Here is a 25,210-nt window from a genome sequence, read left to right as displayed (position 1 = left end):
AATGCACAATTGCCAAAAGTTCCCGCCTTGTCACGCAATATCGCGTTTCCGCAGGGGATAGAACCCTGCTGCCATACGCCACCACTCGCTCAACCCCGTCCTTACGTTGCGACAAAACGGCCCCAATGCCGATATCACTAGCGTCCGTATCAAGGATGAACGGCTGTGAGAAGTCTGGGTAATCTAGCGTAGGCGCTGTGGCGAGGTGGTCCCGAAGTGCTCTAAAATATCTTTCTTCCTCCGCTCCCCATTTAAACCTTTGATTTTTGCCCGTTAGAACGTGTAATGGTTTCGCCAACGTCGCAAAGTTCTTAACGAAGCGGCGATAATAGGAAGCGAATCCAATAAACTGCCGAACATCACCCACTGAAGTGGGTGTGGGCCACTCTTGAACACATTTGGTTTTCAGAGGGTCAGTGGACACGCCGTCTGAGCTGACAATATGACCCAAGTAACGGATGGAGTGTTGCAAAAGGTGGCATTTCTTAGGTTTAAACTTGAGGTCAGCCGCCCGCATTCTTTGAAAAACCGTCTCTAGGCGTTGGAGGTGTTCCTCGAACGTGCGGCTGAAGACAATTATATCGTCTAGATATGAGGCACGTTTCCCACTGTAGTCCAGCCAACACCAATTCCATGAGCCGTTGAAACGTCGCCGGAGCCGCATTCAAGCCCATAGGCAACCGATTGAATTCAAAGAGACTTTGCGGCGTGCGGAATGCCGTTTTGGCTTTTGACTCGTCATCGAGGGGAAGCTGCCAAAAGCCCGAGGACAGATCAAGGGTGGAAAAGAATTTAGCACCCGATAAAGCATCCAACGAGTCATCCATCCTCGGTAAGGGGTACGCGTCCGCCACCGAAATTTTGTTCAACCGGCGGCAATCAACGCAAAATCTTGTACCACCATCTTTTTTCTTAACCAGAACGACGGGCGCGCCCCAAGGGCTGTTGGACGGCAAAATAATATCCGCCACCAGCAATTCATCTACTGCTCCGCGCACGTGTTCCCTTTCCGCTGGGCTCATGCGATGAGGGTGCATACAGATGGGAGGTGCCGCACCGGTGTCAATATGGTGCGACAAAAGCGACGTGCGGCCGAGGTCCAAATCATTTCTGCTGAAAACATCAGCGTACCATAGCAATAGTGAACGCAGGGCATTCCTTTGTTCATTCGACAAGGAAGAATTTTCTCCGCATAAATCTGCGATCCAGCGTTCTTGCGAACGATCGTGCGGGCATCCGGGCGCGCGGCGTTTCGTCACAAGAGGCGAAATCGGTAGTGGCGTGAGCCAGCACCGATCCCTCCAGAACAACAACGCGGTCAGGTCCCCCATTCAACACCTGTATGAAAGGTGCCTGACCTGGTCGCACGATCGTTTGTGCCGCCGCCAAAGAAAAAGATTTAGATACCGAATTCGATGGGGATAATAGCACGCCCTTCACATCCCTTCCCATTTGAAGGGGTTTTCGGTAACGCAGCGGAATGAGCATTTGCGCTCCCGACGGAACCTCCACCGTAGCAGCGACTACGGCAGTAACTGCGTTAGCTGTAGGCGCACTGGCCAGCAGGGAAGGCAGGAACGCCATCCTACGACCCCCCGGCATTTCCAAACAATCCTGGTCGACCCGTATTTTCAGCGGCATCCGGCGCAGGAAATCAGTACCAAGCAAGCATGGGACAGCTAGCGAGCGAGAGATTAACACAGGTCCTGCGGCGGTAATATTTCCGATAGCGATGCTCATCTACCTGACCACAGGTACCCATGCTTCCCCCATTTGAGGCAACACACGCATCATTAACCCTGCGTATCCGCGACGTAGGAATGGACAACAAATGAAAAATAACATCTGAAATTATGGTAGCAGACGCGCCAGTGTCCACCAAGATACGGACGTCAACGCCGTCGATGGTACCCCGTACCATCGACGAGCCCGACGCCGCAGCCACAACCCTGCGAGCCAATTTCTTCCACTGTGTAGCAGAGCGTGTAAATGGAGAAGGAGAAGTAAAATTATCCTTAGGAGTGTAAGAATGAGTGCGAGTGGATGAGTGATGTGACACGACTTGCCGGGTGTCCGATTTGTGCCGACTCGCCCGAGGTTGTTGCAGTTCCGCAGCAGATGGAGGTCCCCTTGGCGGAAGAGGCGATAGCAGAGGTCGGCAGCGGCAGTCACGGGCGAAATGGCCCCGTCTGCCGCACTTGAAACACGCGGCCGTCGTCGGCCGGCGGTCGGATGACCCAGCCCTCGCACGTGGACGGCCTGCGTAGTCGCCACGCTGGTCGCGCAGCCGTCGTCCCGGAATCCTATGCGGAACAGCAGCAGCCAGCATGTCGTTGTCGCCAGAGTCGTCGGAGCAGTGGACAACCAGTCGTGGAGACCACCCCAAGGGCGGCCCGTCGATTTCAGGTTTCCCCGTCCACGCCGCCATCTGGTCCCAACGCTTGATATTAAACTTAGCGTCCAGGCAGCGCGCCACCCATCGCGATGTAAGCGGTTCGTGGCCGCACACTGGTAGAGAAATGTTGAGCTCCTGAGACAACTCCAGCATGTGGGAAAGGATGAGTGGATCCAAATGATCGGCCGTCGCGTTGGGGTAGGCAGCCATGGCCAGCGCCATCAACGCCCCCCGATAAGCCAAAGGCGACTCCTCCGATCCTCGGCAACGCGACATACATTTTCTGGTGGCTGACGTCGGTGGGTCGTAAAATTCCGCCATCTCTGCAAACGCATCTCGCAGTGTCTTCTTCTTGGACGCCGGGATGGAGCGGAAGACCCCCAGAGAAACATCATCAAGCAGTGTAGGTAGCGCTCCCAGCGCTTCATCCTCCGTCCAGTTCACGGATCTAAAAGCTGACTCGAAGCGCCACGTAAAAGCACTCCAATCGCCCCCGGCGATAAATTCTTTAATCTGTGGAAGGCGATGTCCGCGGTGGCAAGCGCGCGCCGCGGGCGTCTCCGACTGCTGTTCCCACGCTCCACCCGTTGCAGGCAAAATGGCGGCCGCGTGGCGGCAGGCGCGCCCAAAATGGCGGCCGACGGCTCCAGCGCAGCCGCCCCACCCAAAACGACGGCTTCTTCCCGCATGGCAGGAGCAATGGCGGACTCAGATTCTTTTGCAGGACCCCTTCCCGCGGCGTCCAGCTGATCCGCAATCTGGCGACCCACGGCTGGTGAGGACGCCACCGCGGTCACCAGGCTTAGCAGAATGGCGCGTAACGACTCGATCTGCTCCGCCATCAGCCGCCATTCGTCTTTTGTTCCTGCGGTGGTCGCATCTTCTCCCAGTCGACGTTGAGAGGCGTCGAGGAGAGCAGTATCAGCAGGCGGCATAGGGGCTGTAGCCCCCAACAGCTCATCTTCATCCGTCTCGACCTCTTCCTCCGATGGAGGCACGGGCAGGTTCTTTTTTCTGAGGTGCTTGGACATCTTGACGATCGTCCAAACGGTCGCAGAAGAACTTCTGACACCAATGTAATAAACCTTCTTGAGACGGCTTCCGGAATCAGTCCTTTTTATTTTCAACTTCCACAGTTACACTTTACACACACACTCTCCGTTGCTGGCAGACAACGGAGAGAGGGCAGACTTCCCGCCAAGTCCCCACCGCGCACGTGGCACCCAGAGCCTCTGTACGCACGTGACTCCCGCTCTTCTCGTTCCCAAGTCTGCTCTCGACTGCTCTCTCTCTCTCTTAATCCCTTCGTCACGTGGTACCCACCAGCCAATCCTCCATAGACAGCGTTGACCGTTCCCGATGGTTCCCTGTCAATCCCGGGACCACGCCTCTGATCCGGCTCCCCATTAGCTGAGGCCCCGATTGGCCAGGCCAATCACCCCTGCTAACATGCCGCGATCACGCCGAGGCCATGCTCCCTGGCTCATCCCTTATTGGCTACAAAGCAGGACCGGCAAGCCAATCCCCACGTGAACCCTCTATGGCTGTTATTACATATATATAAAAGTGAAATTTGTGAATGTCTGTCTGTTCAAAATGTTTAGCATACTTTTCGACATGCAACAAATTTGAAATTTGGCATGTGGGTAGCTTCCAGACTGTACACAAAAAGTATTAAAATAGACTTTTGTATTTTAGGGGGGGAGGGACAATATAATGGATAAATTTTGCACGGCAAGTGAGTGGTGACATCACATCTGGGATGTCACCGCATGCAGCAGCATTATGCAGTGTGCCAGCTGACGTCACGCATCCCGATCCCCCCACCCTCCATGTAGGCCGTGTATTGATCCAAGACAAGAATCCAAGTCCCGGGCGAAGCCGGGTAGTAAGGCAAGTTTATATATATCTCCATATATATAAAAGGCAAAGTTGTGATTGTGTGTCTGTTCAAAATGTTGAGCATACTTCCCGACATGCAACAAAATATGGCATGTGGTTAGCTTCCAGACTATACACAATGCAGAAAGTATAAAAATAGACTTTTGTGTTTTGGGGGGGGGGGGGGGCGCAATAATGGATATATTTCGCACGGCATGTGAGCTGTGACGTCACATCTGTCATGTGAGCCGCATGCAGAAGCGTCACGCAGTGTGCCTGCTCACGTCACGCACCCCCCCAACCCTCCGTGGGCACAGTGCCATACAAATGTGTTTCAGGTCTAGAGCGTTCTTTGCGCAGCATTGCTTTATTATTTAAGTCGTTTACTGCCGTACGCACCCTGAAAGTTGTGTGTGTCTGCAGCAAGCGCGTGTATGTGGACCTATGGCCGCCCGCGCGTTTGTGTGTGGGGGGAGCGGTAGTGTAGTGGTTAGCGCGCTGCGCTGCGAACCCAGTGACCCAAGTTCGATTCCCGCTCATGGCCACCACCGGTGACGATCATTTTAACCGGTCCTGGGCCTCCCCTCGGTCGACTCGGCTTCCAACGAGTGACTGGTGTGCTGTGTGAACATCGCCACTGGGGAGACAAAGGCGGCCGGCCGTGGTGCTGGCCACCCACCCCCTCGTGTGCCGTGCCGGCCTTCATAGGTGCTCGCTAAAAGCACTTGCCCCCTACAGACTCACAGGCTACATGGGGGATCTTTGTCTTTATCCTGTGTGTGGGGGCGGGCAGTGACTGCGTAGCGATTCGCGCGCTGCGCCACGAACCCGGCGACCCGAGTTTCATTCTCGCTCACGGCCACTACCAGTGACGATTATTGGAACCGCTCTTAGGCCTCCCCTAGGTCGACTCAGCCTCAAACGAGTAACTGGTGTGGTGTGTGAACATCGCCACTGGGGAGCCAAAGGCGGCCTGGCGTGGTGAATCCAAGTCCCGGGTGAAGCCGGGTAGTAAAGCTAGTCTATCCATATATATCAAAGGGAAATTTGTGATTTTGTGTCTGTTCAAAATGTTTAGCGTACTTCCCGACATACAACAAACTTGAAATTTGCCATGTGGGTACTTTCCAGACTGTACACTAGGCCTCGGCAAGGTAAGGTAAAAGTTAAAAGGTAAAAACAACGAGCCTATCTTTTACCCTTACCCCATACAAATTACCTGATTACAGGGTAATCACTAGGAAACTACACATGAACAAGGTTTATAATGGTAAATGCTGGGTAGAGCGCTTTATTCATTTAGAATACTCTCGATGATTCCAATTTTACACGCTCGTTGTTGTCGTTGTTGTCGTTTTATCCTCAAATCTTGTAACTAAACTTTTACCCACTTCCTAATGTGGTATCGACTGCAAACTTGGTATACTTATGGTCATACTGATGACAAGACTATATTATATCATAAAAATATATATATTTTTAAACATTCTTTTTTATATGTTATGTTTCGGCTTGGGTCTAATTGTCCACGGTCAACTGACGTTGGCTGTAATTGGCCACGGCCCCTTACGTTATGGCAAGCTTCGGGGCCACTTCCTGGAGTTGTGGAGTTCTGCCATTATTAGTACATTTAATAAAAGCGTGTTTTTAATAAAGTTTTTTAATATTGTTAAATGGAGGCCACGGACTGCGCCACGGAGCTTTTAGTGGTAAACTAGGTACTGTATTTACCGGGTAATACTTCGCGCTACCTTTACCCTATCGGGTAAATCTTCCGAGCTACCTTTACCCTGTTACCCTTTACCTTATCCCTTGGCATGTCGACACCTTTACCCTTTACCCGGTAAAAAGGGTAAATTACCTTACCTTGCCGAGGCCTACTGTACACCATGCAAAAATTATAAAAATAGACTTTTGTATATTTTTGGGGGGGGGGGGGGCGCAATAATACATATATTTTGCACGGCAAGTGAGCTGTGACGTCACATCTGTCATGTGGCCCGTTTACGGAAGCGTATCGGAGTGTGCCTGCTGATCGCGGGTAAAGTGAAATACAAATGTGTTGCAGGTCTAAGGCGTTCTTCGCGCAGCATTGCTTTATTATTTCAGTCGTTTACTGCCCTCCGCACCCTGAAAGTGGTGTGTGTCTGCTGCAAGCGCGTGTGTGCGTTTATGTGGCGGTAGTGTAGTGGTTAGCGCGCTGCGCTACGAACCCGGCGACCCGAGTTCGATTCCCGCTCACGGCCACCACCGGTGAAGATTATTTGAACCCGTCCTGGGCCTCCCCTAGGTCGGCTCGGCCTCAAACGAGTAACTCGTGCGGTGTGAATATCGTCACTGGGGAGACAAAGGCGGCCGGGCGCCGTGAATCCAAGCCCCGGGCGAAGCTGGGTAGTAAAGCTAGTAGTGCATATAATAGTAATCCGTACGATAAACAATTCATAGATCAAAATAATTTATAATAACATGAGTACATGTACTCACGAGTGCATTCGACTGTACTCCTATAAGGCATTGGTTGGAGTTGCTGCACTCTCAACCTGGGTCTTAGTGACTCCCTCAGTCAATTTTGTGGTGAGGTTTATTTGAGATGTCACATGAAACTATCCTTGTCTCATATAAGTTCTCACCTGCCTAAAGGCACTGTAATAATAACATGATTTTTTTTTTTAAAATAACCATAGTCGAGGTTTTTTGGATTAGATTTCATAAATATAAAGGTTTCTCACGTTGTTTACGAGTTCAGCACGCCGGTGTGTTGGAAAGTAAACCCACAACATTTACAATTTGAGTGACAATGTTTTCACCGGTACACTTATATTTACACAATATAATCCAAAAAACCTCTGATAATATTGGTCGCGACAGCCTATGTGCTAAAAATATATAATTTGATTTGCTTTTTAAAATGGAATCGTAGCCACGAATCGTGATAATCGAATCACGGGGAGTGGTGGGGTCTGGTTAGCTCAGAGCCATGCGTCGCTCTCAATCGCTGAGCGAATGATGGGGGCGACTATGTTTGGGGGCCATCCATTTTGTACGTATACAGAGGGGGGAGGGGAGGTTAACCCAAATGCGTACGCTTGCGTATGGGGGGGATCTACTGACATTGTACTTACTCGTAGGAAATGAGAGGGGGTTAAGCCTCGATAATAATTTGTATACATTGGCCTTCAAATTAGTTTGATAGTCCGGCGGTGGACTATCTGTTTGCTTAAACACGTTACTATATACATATGCCTTTTGGCATCCTCTGGTCTAACATCCTTTGAGACGAGGCTCAAAAGAAAACTATCTGGTTTGGACCAATCAGTTTCAAGGGCAATGCATATGTAATGTAGGAATTTGGGCGGGAGACGACTTGACGGGTAGCACACTTTTATTAACACCAACTTCACTAACACGTGTGGCCAACTGCAGCCTACGCTACGCGGTTCCCCCGGCTACACACACACGGGCTCTCCCGCCCCGTAGCTTCCAGGGAACCCACCCCGGCTGGGGTATGGGTCCCGACCACTGGGTCCCACAGCCTCGCCCTCACACGGACGTCAGGCCGCGGGTCCCATGGTCTCGCCTCTGAGCCGCACAGGGTCCCGGCCCTTACAAGGACAGCGGGACTAGGGGTCTCAGGGCCCTATCTCTTCCAACTCCGTCTTCGATCTTCACTGGTTACCAACTCCCCGAGCGCCCCCGCGCATCGCCTTTTATAGTCCTCCGCTCCCGGGGAGACGGAGCCTATGCGGACCTCGATGTGAGCACCCACCCTAGTTGACCAATCACCACGCGCTGCCACATGATCCTTTTTCTCAGCTTGTGTCAGCGCACACAACCACTCCCCACGCGCTGCCACACGATCCATCACTGTCAGCGCGCGTCACCACTATACCACGCGATGTAGCCACACCCGACGCGCTCTCACACGCTCCCCCCTTGTCAGCGCGTACCGTCACTACACATATATTATCAGAGTAAGTTTTTTGTTTGCATTCTGACACCAAGTATTGTGGTTGATGCAGACATGATTCCTTGTAAAAGGTTTCAGTTTGGTGTTTTAACATCATAACACCTGTTTTGTTTCCAGAAAAGGGAAAAACCTATTATCACACGTTACTGTTATTAATCCTTGATCGTTTCTACGTGGATTAAATATCGACCGTTCTATAGGATTCGGGAGGGGGTGCGTCAAGCATACGTATGCAGGTGGGGTATGCAGGTGGGGCGCGGTGTAAAAGAACGCGTGCCTACAGGGAGGGGGGAGGAGTCAAGTTTTGACAGATTTTTGCATACGTGTAATGCGAGCAAGGGTTGAGGGGGGCGGAGTCTGGGTTACGTGAGGAGAGGGAGGAGTTAGGGTCACGTGGGGGAGAGGATTTAGGGAGAGAACCGGAAGGGGATCAGGGAGTTGAAACGGAGTGAAACAGGAGGAGGCCACGCTGGGCAGTACTGGGAGAGTGGCGCGATCACCACGTGTTGGGAGACCTCGGCACTGTCGGCCATCGGTGTCCGGAGCAGCAGTGGGGCTGCAGAGCGGAGCAGCAGTGTGACTGCAGAGCGGAGCAGCAGTGTGGCTGCAGAGCGGAGCAGCAGTGTGGCTGCAGAGCGGAGCAGCAGTGTGGCTGCAGAGCGGAGCAGCAGTGTGGCTGCAGAGCGGAGCAGCAGTGTGGCTGCAGAGCGAGCAGCAGTGTGGCTGCAGAGCGGAGCAGCAGTGTGGCTGCAGAGCGGAGCAGCAGTGTGGCTGCAGAGCGGAGCAGCAGTGTGGCTGCAGAGCGGAGCAGCAGTGTGGCTGCAGAGCGGAGCAGCAGTGTGGCTGCAGAGCGGAGCAGCAGTGTGGCTGCAGGGCGGAGCAGCAGTGTGGCTGCAGGGCGGAGCAGCAGGGTGGCTGCAGAGCGGAGCAGCAGGGTGGCTGTGGAGTGATCGACGGAGGAGACGCGGGCCTGAGCGAGGACGCCGTGGGAGCGAGATTTACACGAACCCAAATAAAGGACAACGGAGATCGACACTGTGAAAGAGTCCTTTATTACATACGTACTAAATGGATGGCCCCTTTCCTCAGCTAGCGTTGCTGCTTGTTATCACTCGTAAGCAATCTGTCGGTGTTTTCGTTTCTCCAGGACAAAGAGCGCTATAATTAATCAGCTTGCTATGGGGTTGTGCTAAGCGAGGTCTGCCTGTTCTTAAAATATGTGTATGGATTCTTGGAACATGAGGTTATAGTTTGAATAATGGGAATTCTTCATAGATTTGTTCATTGCTTGAGTTTATTAATACTGTGATTTCTTGAGTGGGTTCACTTAGCTGATCAATCTTGTCCCCCCGCAGCTTCCCTCCTTCCGTCACGGTGTCAACATTATCAACGAATCCTTAGGGGCGTGCTTCTACCTGGAGGTGAGTCATGATACGAGAACGTAAGCCTCAATGTGTGCACTTTCAAGTAATGACAAAGGGTTACATAATGCAACCTTTCAAAGTAATGTGGAGTGAAACTCTTGATGAAAATGTTAGATACCCATAACATGTTACAATTTTGTTTATGTTGTGCATGCCACAACATATGCCGTAAAATTACACAATGTCAAAATGAATATGCTCGTTTGAAAATGTCTTAGATGAATTGTGTGAATGTTTTGAACATATTTTCATAGGTTTTGTTTGGAATCCATACTCTTTGGTTCTTTTGGTAAAGTCACGTAGGTATAAAATAAATCACGACGTTTAGATCGCAACACAAGCGGTCGTCCTCAGGCGGAAAAAATATAATCCAGCAGTGGAACTGCTGAACTAGCGGGAGAGCAGCTACAACAAGGCTATATATGTGGCGATGGGCAAGCAAGCGGGGTCTGAGCTGTAAATGAATTCCACCCCCGGATGCAAGCACCTCAGTTGTGTTAATGGGTAAAGTCTTAACTGACTGTGATGTTTCCATCCTACCTGCCGATGTCAGCTGTTATTTCGGACTCTCTGTCTCTCTCTCTATGCCTCTCTTAGATCTCTCACATGTCCTTTGGATTGTACTCTCATGCTCACATACCATTTGGATTGCACTCTCATGGTGCTAATCTCTCATTAACACTGCTGTTGTGCGTATATGCGGGCATGATACTCTTATGCGGTGACAGAAGCTCATTCATGCTAATCTCCCTCTCTCCCTAATCCCCCATTAACACAACTGAGGTGCTTGGGACGGGGTGGAATTCCTTTCCAGCTCAGATCCCGCTTGTTTGCCCATCGCCACATATATAGCCTCCTTGTTGTAGCTGCTCTCTCGCTAGTTCAGCTGTTCCACTGCTGGATTATATTTTTTCTGCCTGAGGACGACCGCTTGTGTTGCGATCGAAACGTCGTGATTTATTTTATTTTATACCTACGTGACTTTACCGAAAGAACCAGAGTATGGATTCCTGCAGTCATTTGTTAAAAAAAGCTTTATATTTAGAGATGAAAAATATTGTGAATGAAAAATTGGACCAAGTAACAAGATAACTCAGGCCATAACCTCTCTTATAGTTGTTTTAATAAAGTCGAGAACCATGACAAAATTCTTAATAAGATGGGAGATGCTCAAAGTAAATCAAGAGGAATGAAAATTGAAAAGGTGGCTCGAACTCCTCAGAGGGAATATTGACAAAACAACGGAAAAAGGGATTGAAGCAACGTTCGTAAAAAGTGTGTTTGAAGTACAGGCATGTGTCACTTATGGTTGGCTACGTGTGGTGTGAGGAGCAGTATCCAGCAAAAACAACCCCCTTCCTCGATGGTGCCGGATGGTAACTCTGTGATGGCTGTGAACACAGCAATGGGGGAGGGGCAATTCCAATCAACTGTTCTCTTCATAGTGGGGATGGAATTGCTGAGGTTAGAGTGCCTCAAATATTGGAAGAAGTAAGCACCCCTTGTGAGTGGCTGACTGAAGTGCCCTCTATTGAAGAAGTACAGAAGGCAATCCAGAGTCTTGAGACCAGGCGTTTATGTGCCGACTGTCCTATATGACATAATCACAACTGTCTGGACCACTGGACGGGTTCTGCAGGATTGGAAGGATTCCCTGGTGGTCCCCCTCTTTAAGAAGGGAGACCGCACAGATTGTCGTAACTACAGGGGCACCTCCCTCCTCAGTGTGTCGAAAAAGGTCATGGCAAGGATTACTCAACATCGCTTTGCCAGGCACTCTGAGGAGAGCCTTGCAGAGCCACAATGTGGTTTCAGGCTCGGGTGATCCTGCACGGATGACATATTTTCTATATTTTCTGTTTGTCTGCTATAGAAGAGGTGTAGGGAATTCCAACAGGACCTACATCTCTGCTTTATTGGCCTGGTCAAGGCCTATGATACCATCAATAGGCCTGGGCTCTGGGTTGTTCTTTGTACTTTTGGAGTCCCGGACTTTCTGCTCAGGTAAAGCTATGTGGCTAGGAATCAGAGCCATTCCCTGTTCACCTTGGTACCGACAGGGATGTCCTGTGGTGCCTACATTACTTAACATATTTTTCGGCCATATAATTCGAGAAGCCTTCCATTGCTGTACCGGAGGAACTGCCATCTGGTACATATACAATTTGAGGCAGATGGATGCCCAGGTGCAGTTGAGGGATGGCTCCTAATTGGTCAACCATGTTATGTATGCTAATAATCTGGTGATTGCTGCTCACTCGGAGAAGGAGTTGGAGGCTCTGCTGCTTGACCTGGAGCATGCTACTATAAGGTTGGGCGTTACCATCAGCCCCACTACAACTAAGCATGTGCCTGGGTATTTCGTATCATCAAAAACTTCACCCCTCAACTCTCCATTGGTGATGGGGCAGTTGTGGAGAGAGTGGAGAGGTTTCCATACCTTGGCAGTGTGCTTATGACCAGCTCCGGTTAGACGGCAGAGGTCTTACTCTTCATCAGTCAAATGGTATCATCATTTCATCAGCTGCATAATGCTGTGGAAGCTACCCGGTCTGTCGCTCCATATGAAGATTAGGGTCTTCATGGCCACAGTCATGCCCTCCCTTATCTATGCTTACGAAACGTGCACCCCCCTAATGGAATATCATCACCGGTTAGATACATTCAGACTGGCCTGCCTACGGTCCATCCTGGGTTTAACCAGGCTGGAATGTTTAAGAGCTCACAAATCCCTTGAAAGATCTGGACAAAGTCCCTTTGGTGAGCTCCTCCATCAGGCAAGGCTGTGTTTGCTGGGTCATGTAGCACACATGCCCAGCCACGACATGTACAAATAGTTTTTGTTCAACTGGATATAGGGGGCTAAATGGGCATGGCACGGGCAAGATAAGAGATGGAATGATGTGGTCCGAGAGAATATAGAGTTGAGTGGACAATCCAATGACCGGTACAAGCAGTGCCAAGGTCGACCTCTGTGAAGAAGGCTCGTGAACGATGCCACCGGGTAGTTGGAGGTAGTCACCCTCCAACAACAGCAGAGGGCAGAGGAGTGACTCTCACAACAATGAGCAGAGCGCTGGATGGCTAAAACAGCAAGTTGGCACAGTAGGGGACACGGATGGTGCATCTACCGGTCATCTCAGTCAGTCAACCCATGGTACCTGGGTTTGTTCCGTGACCACCTGCCAGTGAGCATTTGACTCTTCACATGGCCTTAAAGTGCACATAACCTGGCACAAGGGCCGTGGTGACATCACGACCACTTAGTGGCGAATGGTGGTTGTTGTGGGGAGCGGAGCTACGAACCCGGCGACCAGAGTTCAATTCCTGCTCACGGTCAACACCAGTGAGGATTATCTGAACCGGTCCTGGGCTTCCCCGAGGCCGACTCAAATGAGTGAGTACCTGGTGCAGTATTTAAACATAACCACTGGGGAGACAAAGGTGGCCGGGTCATGGTGCTGGCCACTCACCCCCTCGTGTGCCGTGCCAGCCTTCATAGGTGCTCGCTAACAGCACTTACCCCGACAGTCTGTTAAGGCTATATGGGGGATCTTGCACTGGTGCTTCATGTGTGGTAAGTGTTAAATTTGATGTTTTATTACTTTATTTTAAAATGATACAATAATTGGTATTTCTCACATGATAGAAGTTGCTCAAGAGTGGAACATTTTGGGGTTGGAATGTAACTCAGCTTTTAACGTGGCAGAGAGTCAATGGGAAAACAATGATCATTTAACGAGATTTCGCTTACCGAGCAATTTGCGTGGAATACATCGTGCTCGATAAGCGAGACGACACGCCTGTATAGCACAATATGCATCTCACGGATGGGGCCCAACTCATGAGTTGAAAGGAATTTGGAACATGATACAGATGTGAGCTCCCAGTGGCAGAAAGTTTCCTTAGAACACAATTGTCTTCAATTCATGAGCCAACTGTTGTGCTATCCCTGTTATCCTGTGCACAATGCCTGGGTCAGGATATCCATTCCAGCAAAGTGCTTTCCCATTCAATCGTACATGCAGCCTTGTTCATCTCCAGTTCATCAGCCTGAGCTTGTGGTAGAATTACATATTCTTATGGGGTCTATAGTACAGTCACTGTTGACTTCACACTAAATAGTATGTATATTATCAACCCCAGGGGGTTGAAAAGCTGAAGAGACTAATTGTTTTGATCCTCTTGTCTTAATCATTGTGCCACTTGGTCATTCTATATTTAAAGTCAACTTGAAGATAACAACGTTCGTGTTTTAGTCAAAATGTCTATATTTATGGACGGAATTGGTGTCAAACAAGGTGGAAATAATACCTATGGTTATTATTTGTTGCAATTCACATACGTTGTTTGTCTGTGCAGAATCAGTTCAAGGCACAGGGCACAAAACTGATGCCAGATGGAGCAGCAGAGCAGGCCTTGGTTCTGCAGCGCACATTTGAGGTCCTCACCTTGCAACAGAAATCTGGTGATGATCACACATTGCACACATTTGAAACTCGCGTATGAACCTAGTGGCCCGCACATTACGGAAGCATGACTAGTGCGTTATATTTTGTATGATGCACTGTGGACACAGTGGTCCACACACTGTCGTGCAGGGGAAGATAAAAATCACGTTGCTTGGGTGGAATATTCAGTGGAGTGACATGTTTCTTAGAAAATGTATTTAAATCCCCCTATCACCAGTGCTGTATTATAATGATATGTTCTCACATTATATGAATTTCTTCAAAATCCTTATAGTTGCTTGTTCTAGCACTGTGAGACACAGAAAGAGAGGTGGCACATCAATGTTGTTATCACTTTCTCTACATCTGTCCCTTCTTACTCAGTATCTTCGTGTCTGCCCTTTCTGCCTCTGTGTGTACACTTTTTTTTCCGCTCCTCTCTTCTCTGTCTCATATGCCCTCACCATTTAAGCAATTATTTATGCACGGAGCCCTGGATTCACCAGCAGGGCTTGTGGATTTCCAGGATATAAATTGGGGCAACAATTAAGTTGCATAATTCGGCCTAAAAAAACATACATTTTGCATACTCATTAAATTGAACATTCCTAAATCTACAGATGCACATTGTGCAAAGTAAGAAAAACCCATTACATACCATGCCAGTCCAAGACTGGTAGATCAGAATCAAATCCTCTCTAACCCTTTTGGAAGATCCGTCCAATATGTGAATATAGCTTGCATCCATTTGCAGATATAAGCTCAATTGATGTTGTTACAGATGTTTCTGGATTAATTGAGCCAAATAAAATGCTTTTACAGGTCTAATGAAGAGAGTTGATGCCACAGTGGGGACGTTTGGCAAAAGTGAATTACACCTGCTCGGCATTATAGAGCATGTATAATATGAACAGCAAGGTCATTGCAGACAGATGGAAAACCAGTTGATAAGGAACAGAGAAAGGAGGTGACTTTCAGTATCTAGATTTGATTTTGTAAAGGAAACAGGAGAGGAAGCTAAAATGAAATCAGAAAATCCTACTTTAGTTCAATACGACATTTAATAATAAGTGATATGCACATTTTTTTTAACAAAGTGGGGTTTCCTGGTGGTCTGATGGCTGGGATAACTGAGGGGAAATCCGCAGGCAGATGATGCAAATGTGTTCCCAATTAAGATGTTATATCAAAATAAATGCCAAAAAAATTTGGAACCTGTTATGCCTTACAATTGTAATTGTGATTGATTTGTATTAAGCACCACTAACATGTGCATTGCATCATGTATATCAAGGCAGAGGAATCGGGCTCTCAAATCATCCCTACGCAGTTTAAAATTATATCTCCCTCAAGAGACGTCCTAAATAGACATATTACCTCAATTGAGTTTTACCTAGGTATAAATAAAAGTTACATATATTTTGATTGACTACGTGTGGTGCCTTTTGCTATGACTGTATTTGTTGGAATTGGTTTTATTCGAGGATTGGTTGTTTTTAAAGGTATCTACTGTTGTGTTTTAGTTCTGCATTGCACATTTCGTAAAACTTTTGCCTTTATCTTCATTCAGGGGATGTCATCTACTACAACTGGCGCATTCCAGTGCAGGAGCGGCACAACTCTGCTCTGAAACGAAATACTGAGGCATTGGCAAAGGAGCTGTTGCTATGGGAGGGGTATCTTGCCAAGGTGTGCTACAAAAATGATCAGCATTGATATGTGTGAATTTACACATCTTCTTTCAAGTTGGTTGTACATGTTAAATGTGTATTACTAATTCAAGTTATCATAATTACGATTCATGAGCAGATAGCCTGAAGGTCTCTAATGAACGTTTTATCAATCTTGATTTGAAGCTTTCGTGACTGCAAGAATCCACACTCTTTGGTTCTTTTGGTAAAGTCACGTAGATAGACGGTCGCTTGTTGTTGCGATCGTAACGTCATGGTCTATTATTTTTTCTACCTACGTGACTTTACTGAAAGAACCAAAGAGTATGAACGTTTTATCATTCGTTTCCACTATCCAATATGTTCAAGTAGTGCCACATCTTTCTGTCACTAATCTCTTATGTGTCATCAAGCCATTCTCTGCTAGGTTTTCCTCTTTTTCTGGGTTCTTCTATTTTTCCGCAAAAAATCCTTTTTCATTTTCCAATTGTTGTCCATCCTACATATGTGTCCAAACAGTGTCTGTTTCCTTCTCATCACTCCGTGCATCATTGGGTATTTTTCTATGTTCAACGTTTTTTTATTTCTACGTTGATCACTCTTTGGGCTCAGTTTAGATGCAGTATCCTTCTCTAGCAATACATTTAGAGTGCCAATATCTTATCTCTGTCAGCCTTTTTTAATGTCCCAAGTCTCGCAGGCATACAAAGCTGTACTGAACACGCATGTTCTTAAGATGTTCAGTTTGGTCTTGTAGCTGATTTGCTTGCTCATCCAGATGTTATTGAATCCTGCCATTACTCCTTTTGCCTTGCGATCCTTGTGAAGTCATTGTCCCATGTCAGTAGACTTGCCAAGTATACAAATTTCTTTACATTCACAATCTTGCTGCTTTCTATTATTACTCCTCCCTTTTGAACACCATTGTCTTTGGCCTCTCCACGTTCATCAGTCCTTTCCTGACTTATTCAGCGTAGGAACACTTTCTTGCAGCACTACGAACCTTTCTTCCATCAGATCTATGTCGTCCACGAATCTCATGTTTTTTATTCTTTCACCTTACACAGATATTCCTGTGCCATTGTCCTGAATGGCATACATCACTCTTTCCAAGTATGTGATGAAGTTGTTTGGTGATAGTGGATCTCCCTCATTACTTATTGTTGTTGGGAACCATTCTCCTATTTCCTGTCCAAAATTTACTGCTGAGTTTCACCTGAGTATTAAATATTAGCTTGTCATTTATGAAGGAAGTTGTAGCAGTATCTCCCCTCTTGAATTTAATTATCCATACCTTTGCATGATGCGTTCCCATCTGGCGTTATCCTTCCCAAGTCTACCACAATTATCTTGATATCCTTCCTAGGAAGTTCCTTTTATGTGCTTTACATCATTTCATATAATTCTTCAACATCCTCTTCTGCGCTATCTGATGTTGGTGTATATATTTAGATGACAGACATGTTTAGGGGTTGCCCATTAAATCTCGTGACAATTACTTTTGGACTAACCGGTCTGTATCCCAATAATGATGCTTTGGCTTTTGTGCTCAACAAGAAACCTTCTCTGGTGTGTACTTTACCTTCCCCTGACCAGATAACATCACCCCCATTTATCTCCCCTGTTCCTGTCCATCTCATTTCTGCTAGTCCTAGGATGTCGTACCTGGTATCTTTTTATTTCCTTTGCCTATAGTGTTCTCACATTTCGTGTCCCTACTGTAATCTCCTCATTCGCCATTCTCAGCCTCTTCGTTGTTTCGGAATGTGGCTGCTTTGTTTTCTAATGGTGTCGTAGCTGCTGCTGCTGCCATTGCTGCTTTCCGGTAGTACATTTTTCTACCTGATCCTGGTTATTCAATCGGACCTTGTTGACCCCGGCGACATCAGAGCTTGCATCCTTCGTCTTCTGCGGTCGTCATGTGTATTAGATTCCTTTTGTATTTTTTTACGGTCCGAGGTATCAGCAACCCTTTTGCCCGACCCTCCTCCGTTTTATCTGGGCTTGGGACTGGCTCAAATATCTACTGGAATTCTGGACCCCCTGAGGTGGAACACAAGTTGTATTTTACATAGATATGAGCTCTTATTCAGTGATTTAAGTGCTAATGATATTTGACCAGCAAAGTTTGAAATACTCACGGACGTTTTGTAAAGTAGATATTTCGCTCTTAATAAATGTGTCGTCACCCTCCACCACCTGACACAGCCAGTAAGGTTTGTCACGTAAACAATGCGCCAGTTAGTTACTTCAGCCCACTGGTGTGTTGGACAGTAAATCCGCAACATTTACAAAACCTGCAACATTTACAAAACCTTTATTATGAATGATATTGGTCGCGAAAGCCTATGTGTTAAACAGATATTTTGCTGTTGTTTTTTAGATGGGCCCAGGTTCCTACATTGCTGGAAAAGCCTTCACCATCGCTGATGCTGCCTTCTTTCCTACCCTTGCTTACTGCTTCAGATTTGGGTAAGTTCTAAGGTACATGGGAACTTTTCCACAGTGGCCTGCAGAGCAGCACATGCTTGAGTCACAATGTGTTCTGTTGAAAAGAAGCTGGGAAATGCAGAGATCCTTTGCTATAAAATGCTGAGCTGGTAGTGTATCCCAAGTGTATACTTTGTGTGTGTGTGTATATATATGGCCGTTTTCAAGCTCTCCTTTAACGCTGCTAAAACATGTGCATACAAGTAGAATAGCAGTGCGAGGCGTAATGGAAAAATGTGAATGTCGACTTCAGTTGTGCACAAGAACGCCACCTTGACGAGGTGGTGCAACTTACCAAACGCATTTCTCCTCGCCCTGCAGCCGGGTCACATGACGCCAAACACCCAGTTGGTACACAGATAGCATGGCTTAAATGTTTTATTGACTTTAAATAATTATCGAGTGAATGGGGGGGGGGGGGTCAATAATAAGTTAATACATATTCAGTATTTAGGATTGTCAGAATAAAAAAAATTCCGCAAAAATTATTGATCACAGCCGATGATGTTGACGGCTATACATTTATAATTACATACTTGCATGACCGCATTAATTTACATTAATTCAATTGTTGCTACATTTGTAAATATGAAAACATGTGTAGTGACTCAACTCGGAGACAGTAATACTTGGAGGCACTACTTTTATTAACACACACCATCGGGGTAACACACACCCTACGTGGGTGCACACTATTATTATTATGACCGTCTGCTGTCGGCGGCACTACTAAGTTAGAACAGTTGATAGGCTGTCTGACTAATAGCACCCCGGGATGGTGAAGACGGAGACGACGACGAGGAGAAGGTGACGACGATGGACTTGAGCAGCATGACGGGAATCCCACTTCCAGCAACAGCTCCGAGCTCCCGCTCAGGGCCCCCTCTTATACTCCCAGCGTGGCCTTGCTCCGCGTTGGCCACGCCCCCTTTCTAGAACCTACTCGCGGGTTCCCGGGGCTCCCCGATAGGCCCCTTCTGTGAACTTTCCCCGAGATGTCCGTCTCTCATATACTGACGCGAGTACTGCCGTACACCGCAGTTCCCCTTTTCCGCCAGCAGCCAGCGCTATACCACTACACATGTAAAAAACACTAATAATGCACGTAATAGTTAATGCAACAATATGTTTTTCACGAGTGTTCATTTAAACTTCAGTGACAATGCACTGTGCACTATTAATATAGCAGTTTGCAGTTTTTCTCTACATTCCAATTGAAGTCTCAAGCCTTTTTTTCAGGAGTGTCCTACATTTCACATTCGGGAGAGAACCGCTCGCTGTGTTTATTAATCAAGCAAAGTGCGAGTAGTTGTTTAGGTTTTGTCAAATTTGGACCATGACTCCTGCAGTATCGCGGATAATGTACAGCTGATATTTCCGTAAAATGTTTATTTTTCTTTCCTATCTGCGTGTGTGCTGTACCCACTCCAAGTTACATTATGGGATCTTTAACATTCCACTGTGATGCAGGATGGGTACATTTTATGGTTAATACACCAGGTATTTTCCATACACCTGTAGTTATTTACTAGGGCGTTCTACTGAGTTCAAACCATACACCTCTAACAGGTGGCGAACGTGCTACCACTGGGCCATACCACGGCTCCAATGAAAAAAATATCAAAAATATGCTCTCTATCCAGTTACCTTCTCACTTAAATGTTTTACAATTTATTCTCAGAAGCGACCTAGCTACCAATGATAGCTGAACAAAGTTGCTTATCACGTGGCAATGTATGGCACCCAAATACTCTTAAATGCGTGATGTTGATTTTAAATATGAAGGGAAAAACCAGAGGACCTGGAGAACAATCCACATAACCACAGGGAGAGATATTCAAACTTCAAATATACAGGTGTCAGGGTCGGGATCGTATCAACGACTTCCTTTATACCATGCGAGGGAGATAAACATCTCGCCACTGCAGTGCCCAAATCATTTGGAAGTCGGACAGTACTGTAGTTAATAAAATATGTTTACACATTATTTTGCTTGTATGGACTTTGGATATTTTAAATTAGATTTAGCTATGCTTACAAGTTAAATTTGTTTTATGTTTATTTTCTATCGTTTGTGCATTGTGTGTGTATGCGTGCAGACTGTCTGCAGAGAGGTACCCGAATCTGGGTGCCTACTACAAGCTGCTGGAGCAGCGTCCGAGTGTGCAGGCGTCCTGGCCTCCACACTGGAAGGAGAATCCACAGACACAGGATCTTCTCAAGGAGATATAAACATCCTCCACGTTGATTTAGCCTGTACTCAAGTGGGGTTTTGACTTCTATTATCTAATATGATATAAAATGATTTTGTAGTCTTAAAAACCATTGTTTCATTGCATAGCTCTGGTTTTTTAACAAAAGCTAAGATCACAATGTATGGGATGTATTGTATTGCCTTAATGCATTTGAAATTAAACACCTTAAATCTCAAAATGCTTTAGAGCACCCCGCACCCCCCAGTTGAACTGTATTGCCAAATATTTTGTTATACACAATACCACCACACATCTCGCAATATTCCAACCCCGAGTGACAGAAAAGATCACGCTGGAAAAGCTCACGCGAGAAATAAGAAATTTCAAATTATTCCCCAAGGAATATCTCTCCAAAAAGAGAAAAACTTAGAAGCAGCTGAGGCGAGATTGACCACACATCTATAATCAGAATAGCATCGTGTCACATGGCCATCTTTCGATTTAAAGCTTTCGTGACTGCAGGGATTCATCTTCTTGGTTCTTTCGGTAAGTCACGTGAATGGAAATAATAAAATAATAAAATAAACCAATAAAATAATTCTCACGACGTTTCGGCCACAACGCAAGCAGCCGTCCTTTTGTCAAGGCGCCCTTCCCCCCCCCCCCTTCCAACCCAGCTTAAATATACGCTCCAAGCATGGTGATGTTTCATTCAGACGCTGTCTCCCCGACAGACCTGGTCTTCACCTGAGGATGGCTGCTTGCGTTGTGGCTGAAACGTCGTGAGAATTATTTTATTATGTTTTATTTTATTATTTCCATTCTACGTGACTATACCGATAGAACCAAGAAGACACATGGTCATCGTCACGTGATTGACCACCCCACCCGCCTCAACTTGAGAACATCCAAATGGCCACTCGTGGGGCAGTCCTTGATTACAAGGAACTCCTGAAACCATCTTGAGAGAGATTCAGAGCAACGACACATTCATGAGATTCAAAGAAAGAGTTTAAAATTATCAATTTTTAGGGTGAGGCGATAGTCATTTCATGCCAAGATTCTTGCCATCGACCCTGAACCAGCTGACAAACGTTTGGCATTTGCCAAGATATTTCTAAACGCAAATGCATTGATCACATATTTGATCATTTAAGTGCACCGGTGGATTAAGAATTTCCATAACTGAGTGATATTAACGTACTGCTCTTGAGCTTCATTGGTTCGCTGCCCGAATGAAGCTCGAAGCGGTTTGAACAACCCCGGGTTGAAGTATGGCGCTGTTTGAACAGGTCGCGTTTAGTCTCGCCTTGTGAAGGGCGACGCGAGTGTTGCCGGTGTGAATTCATCTGGCATGTGTCGTCTTACACAAAGCAGTTGTGACGGGGATTGGACCCAAAGCTATACACGCACATTAAAGCCATGTCCACATCAGCTGTACAATCCACGTTTTAGGAGCTCTCTTCACAGCTGGCTCAGCAAGAGATCGATAAGCCACGTGTAGTTATAGCCTCGTTGTATGAAGAAAATTTTAAAAGTATATTCATTAACTTAAATTATAATTGTTGGGTTAAAATAAATGTGAATCCATGTTTGATTCATTGGATAAATGGAACTCCATATTTATGCTTACATTTGAAGTTTATTTTGATAATTAATTTGTAAAATAGCCGTGGCAATTTTTGGTTGATTTACAAGATTAAAATACGAGGTTGGGGGGTTGTTTAGTGGTGTGGGCTAGTGTGGCGTCTCTGTGGCGAGATGTTATCTCCTTCGTGTGGTATATAGGAGGCATGCATTCGATCGTGACCCTGCCACGTGTATTTGGAATGTGTGTTCTCCCTGTTGGTCCCATTGATTTTTATTCAAGTTCTCTGGTTTTGTCTTCCAAATTTGCAAACATCAATTTCGATTATTTGGCTCCTGTAAATTCCGACATGGTAATCCACTTTGATGAGCTGTCATGCGTGGCCCAGTCGCCTCTGAAAAAAAGATCAAGTGTAGAGGTAAATAAAATAGGATTACAGGCAGTCCTTGACTTACAAACACCCGACTTACGAATACGTACGAACCAGCTTCTATGAAATATACTCTTTGAACATTGACTTTAAATGCGAACTCGCACTTCAAATCTGAACTGCGGAACTTGTGTTCAGTGGAGCGATCCTCTGCGAGATGTCATGAGTTAGTCGATCGTGAGTGTGTGCGCACGTGTGTATGTGAAAGTGAGTGTCAAGGTGTGTGCATGAGAGTGTGTCTGTGCCGGGTCTAAGCAAGAACATCTCCTGGACTACATAGTGATGGAACAGCGGATGCGGGCCCATGTCCTTGCCACCAGGACCTACCGTGGAGCTGATCTGCCACCTGACCATCGAATTGTCGCCTGTAAGGTGTGCCTGCCATTCTTCCACTCCAGTGGTGGGTGTACACCCAGGACCCAATTCAAAGCCATCCTGGCATGGTCCCAACTATTTGATGAAAGTTGCAAGCGAGAATTTCATCATCGCTTGCGGCTGGGGTTTGCATCGTCCCCCACTCCTGATGTCGGGGGGAAATGGGCGAGGTTTAGGACTGTGGCTCATGCAGCTGCAATGGCTGCTTTGGGTACACGGTCCAAACCTCAGATACCCTGGCTGACAGATGTGTTCAGGCTGGCTGAGAAAAAGCGACAGGCCCACTCATCGTCTACAGCAGGGGTCCTCAAACTTTTTAAACAGGGGGCCAGTTTACTGTCCCTCAGACCGTTGGAGGGCCGGACTATAGTTAAAAAAACTATGAACAAATTCCTATGCACACTGCATATATCTTATTTTGAAGTGAAGAAACAAAACGGGAACAAATACAATATTTAAAATGAAGAACAAGTAAAGTTAAATCAACAAACTTGCCAGTATTTCAATGGGAACTATGGGCCTGCTTTTGGCTAATGAGATGGTCAATGTCCGGTTCCATATTTGTCACTGCTAGTCGTAACAAGTGATGCAAGTGTGCATCCGTTAGTCAGAATCAGAATCGGAAACGGTTTTAATCGCCATGTAAGTTTGCACAAACAAGGAATTCACTATGGTGGGGCGGTGCATACATTGAACAAGTAGGAATCTTAACTTATATAAAAGGTATACACTCTAACTATACTAACGTTACAAAGTATAAGTAATACCAAAGGGCTAAAATCTTTAAAATTATTAATAAGTAGACCTTATAAAATGCGAATGTAAAATGTTAATTAGCCGTATTAAACAATCTTAAAATACAAAAATACAAATAAGATTACACGTTGTAAGTATGGAAAGGTGTAATTATGTAGATAAAATGTTATAGTAAGTGTAACAGTCATTTTAAGTGTAAAAGTCATTTTAAGCCCTTGGCCTTGATGAGGAGGCCAATAGCAGATGGGAAAAAACTGTTTTTATGACGTGGGGTTTTGGTCTTGATGTACCGCAGCCTTCTGCCGGAGGGGAGTAGCTGGAACAGAGAGTATCCAGGGTGCGAGGAATCGTCTAGATCTGGTTGGAGATTTCAAATGTTTCATTCTGGAAAAAGTCTGTTCACAGACATAAGTGCTGCCAAAGATGGTAAGTGCTGCCAGAGATGCATAGAAATTATGAAGGCTGCTTGACTTGAATGCGTCTTTCAGAGAGTCACAATTCTGCAGTTCAGCCAGTTCCATTTGGTAAATTGTATCCACATTTTCAATGTCAATAGAAAATGGGTTATGGAAAAGCTGTATGTCCTGTTCATGGAGATGAAGCTCTTTAAATCTAAATTGGAACTCCTTTTGCAATTTTTCCAGTGAATCCACACATGTTTTGTTTGGGAATGCAACCAATGGTTTTTCCGCTAAAAGATTTTGAGTTGTGGGGAGATGGCAGAAGTTTTCCTCCTTCACTTGTTTGATGAGGAGGCCTAATTTTACTTCAAATGCTTTGACATGTGATTGCATATCACAGATGAGCTTCCCCTTTCCTTGAAGTTGCACATTGAAACTGTTGAGTAGCTCTGTTACATCTGTCAGAAAGGCAAGGTGCCATTTCCATTCTGCATCATTGAGCTCTGGTACTTCTTTGTTTTTTGAAAGCAGAAAAGCTGTAATCTGTGGAAGTAAGTCATAGAAACGTTTCAAAACTCTCCCTCGACTCAGCCAACGGACTTCTGTGTGGTACAGAACATCTTCATAGTCAACATTTAGCTCGGACAGAAATTCCTGAAATTGTCTGTGGTTTAGTGCATGAGCTCTAATGAAGTTAACGCAAGATACCACAATTTTCATAACAGAGTCCCACTTCAGTAATTTACTACACAGCGCTTGTTGGTGGATGAGGCAGGGTATGGCTATTGGATGAGAATGGTTATGTTTGTCCATCTCTTGGTTAATGCGAGCAATTACTCCTTTCTCAGACCCCACCATGCTAGGAGCACCATCAGTTGTCACACTGGCTAGTTTAGCCCAGTTCAGCTCCAAACCATTCACAGTTTGGCAAACCTTTTCATAGATATCCTCTCCTGTAGTTGTTCCTTTGATGCTTTGCAGTGCAGCAAGCTCTTCTGTGACTTCGAAATAGTCATTCGTCCCACGAATAAAAATTAGAAGTTGTGCAGAATCACGAACATCATTGCTTTCGTCGAGTGCCAAGGAAAAATAGGAAAGTTTTTTTGTGGAGTTTTGCAAATGCTGATGCAAATTGTCTCCCATTTCTTCAATCCTCCGTGTAATTGTAGGTCCTGAAAGACTCACTG

At 46.3% G+C, this 25,210-nt stretch overlaps 1 protein-coding gene across 1 annotated transcript; it reads left to right on the top strand.

Moving 5' to 3' along the window:
- The first annotated feature begins 1,732 nt into the window (after positions 1 to 1,732).
- Positions 1,733 to 22,190, top strand: LOC133350440 (glutathione S-transferase A-like). The gene is made up of 9 exons (XM_061564779.1): positions 1,733 to 1,754; positions 2,108 to 2,154; positions 3,286 to 3,389; positions 4,234 to 4,288; positions 9,599 to 9,664; positions 14,030 to 14,135; positions 15,689 to 15,807; positions 18,172 to 18,260; positions 20,378 to 22,190. The coding sequence occupies exons 1-9, from the start codon at positions 1,733 to 1,735 to the stop codon at positions 20,508 to 20,510; spliced, it is 741 nt and encodes a 246-aa protein (XP_061420763.1). The 3' UTR covers positions 20,511 to 22,190.
- Positions 22,191 to 25,210: the final 3,020 nt, after the last annotated feature.

Source organism: Lethenteron reissneri, chromosome 33 (genome assembly GCF_015708825.2).
Source record: "Lethenteron reissneri isolate LAM-NWPU_2019-01 chromosome 33, ASM1570882v1, whole genome shotgun sequence".
Taxonomy (NCBI): Eukaryota; Metazoa; Chordata; class Hyperoartia; order Petromyzontiformes; family Petromyzontidae; genus Lethenteron; species Lethenteron reissneri.
Note: the sequence above shows the minus strand (reverse complement) of the source record. Positions and strands in the feature narration are given on the sequence as shown.

Coding starts and splice junctions, on each gene's coding strand:
- LOC133350440 (XM_061564779.1), top strand. CDS start 1,733: ATGCTCATCTACCTGACCACAG. Junction 4,289..9,598: donor GGGCGAAGCCGGGTAGTAAG/GCAAGTTTATAT, acceptor GTCCCCCCGCAG/CTTCCCTCCTTCCGTCACGG. Junction 9,665..14,029: donor GGGCGTGCTTCTACCTGGAG/GTGAGTCATGAT, acceptor TTGTCTGTGCAG/AATCAGTTCAAGGCACAGGG.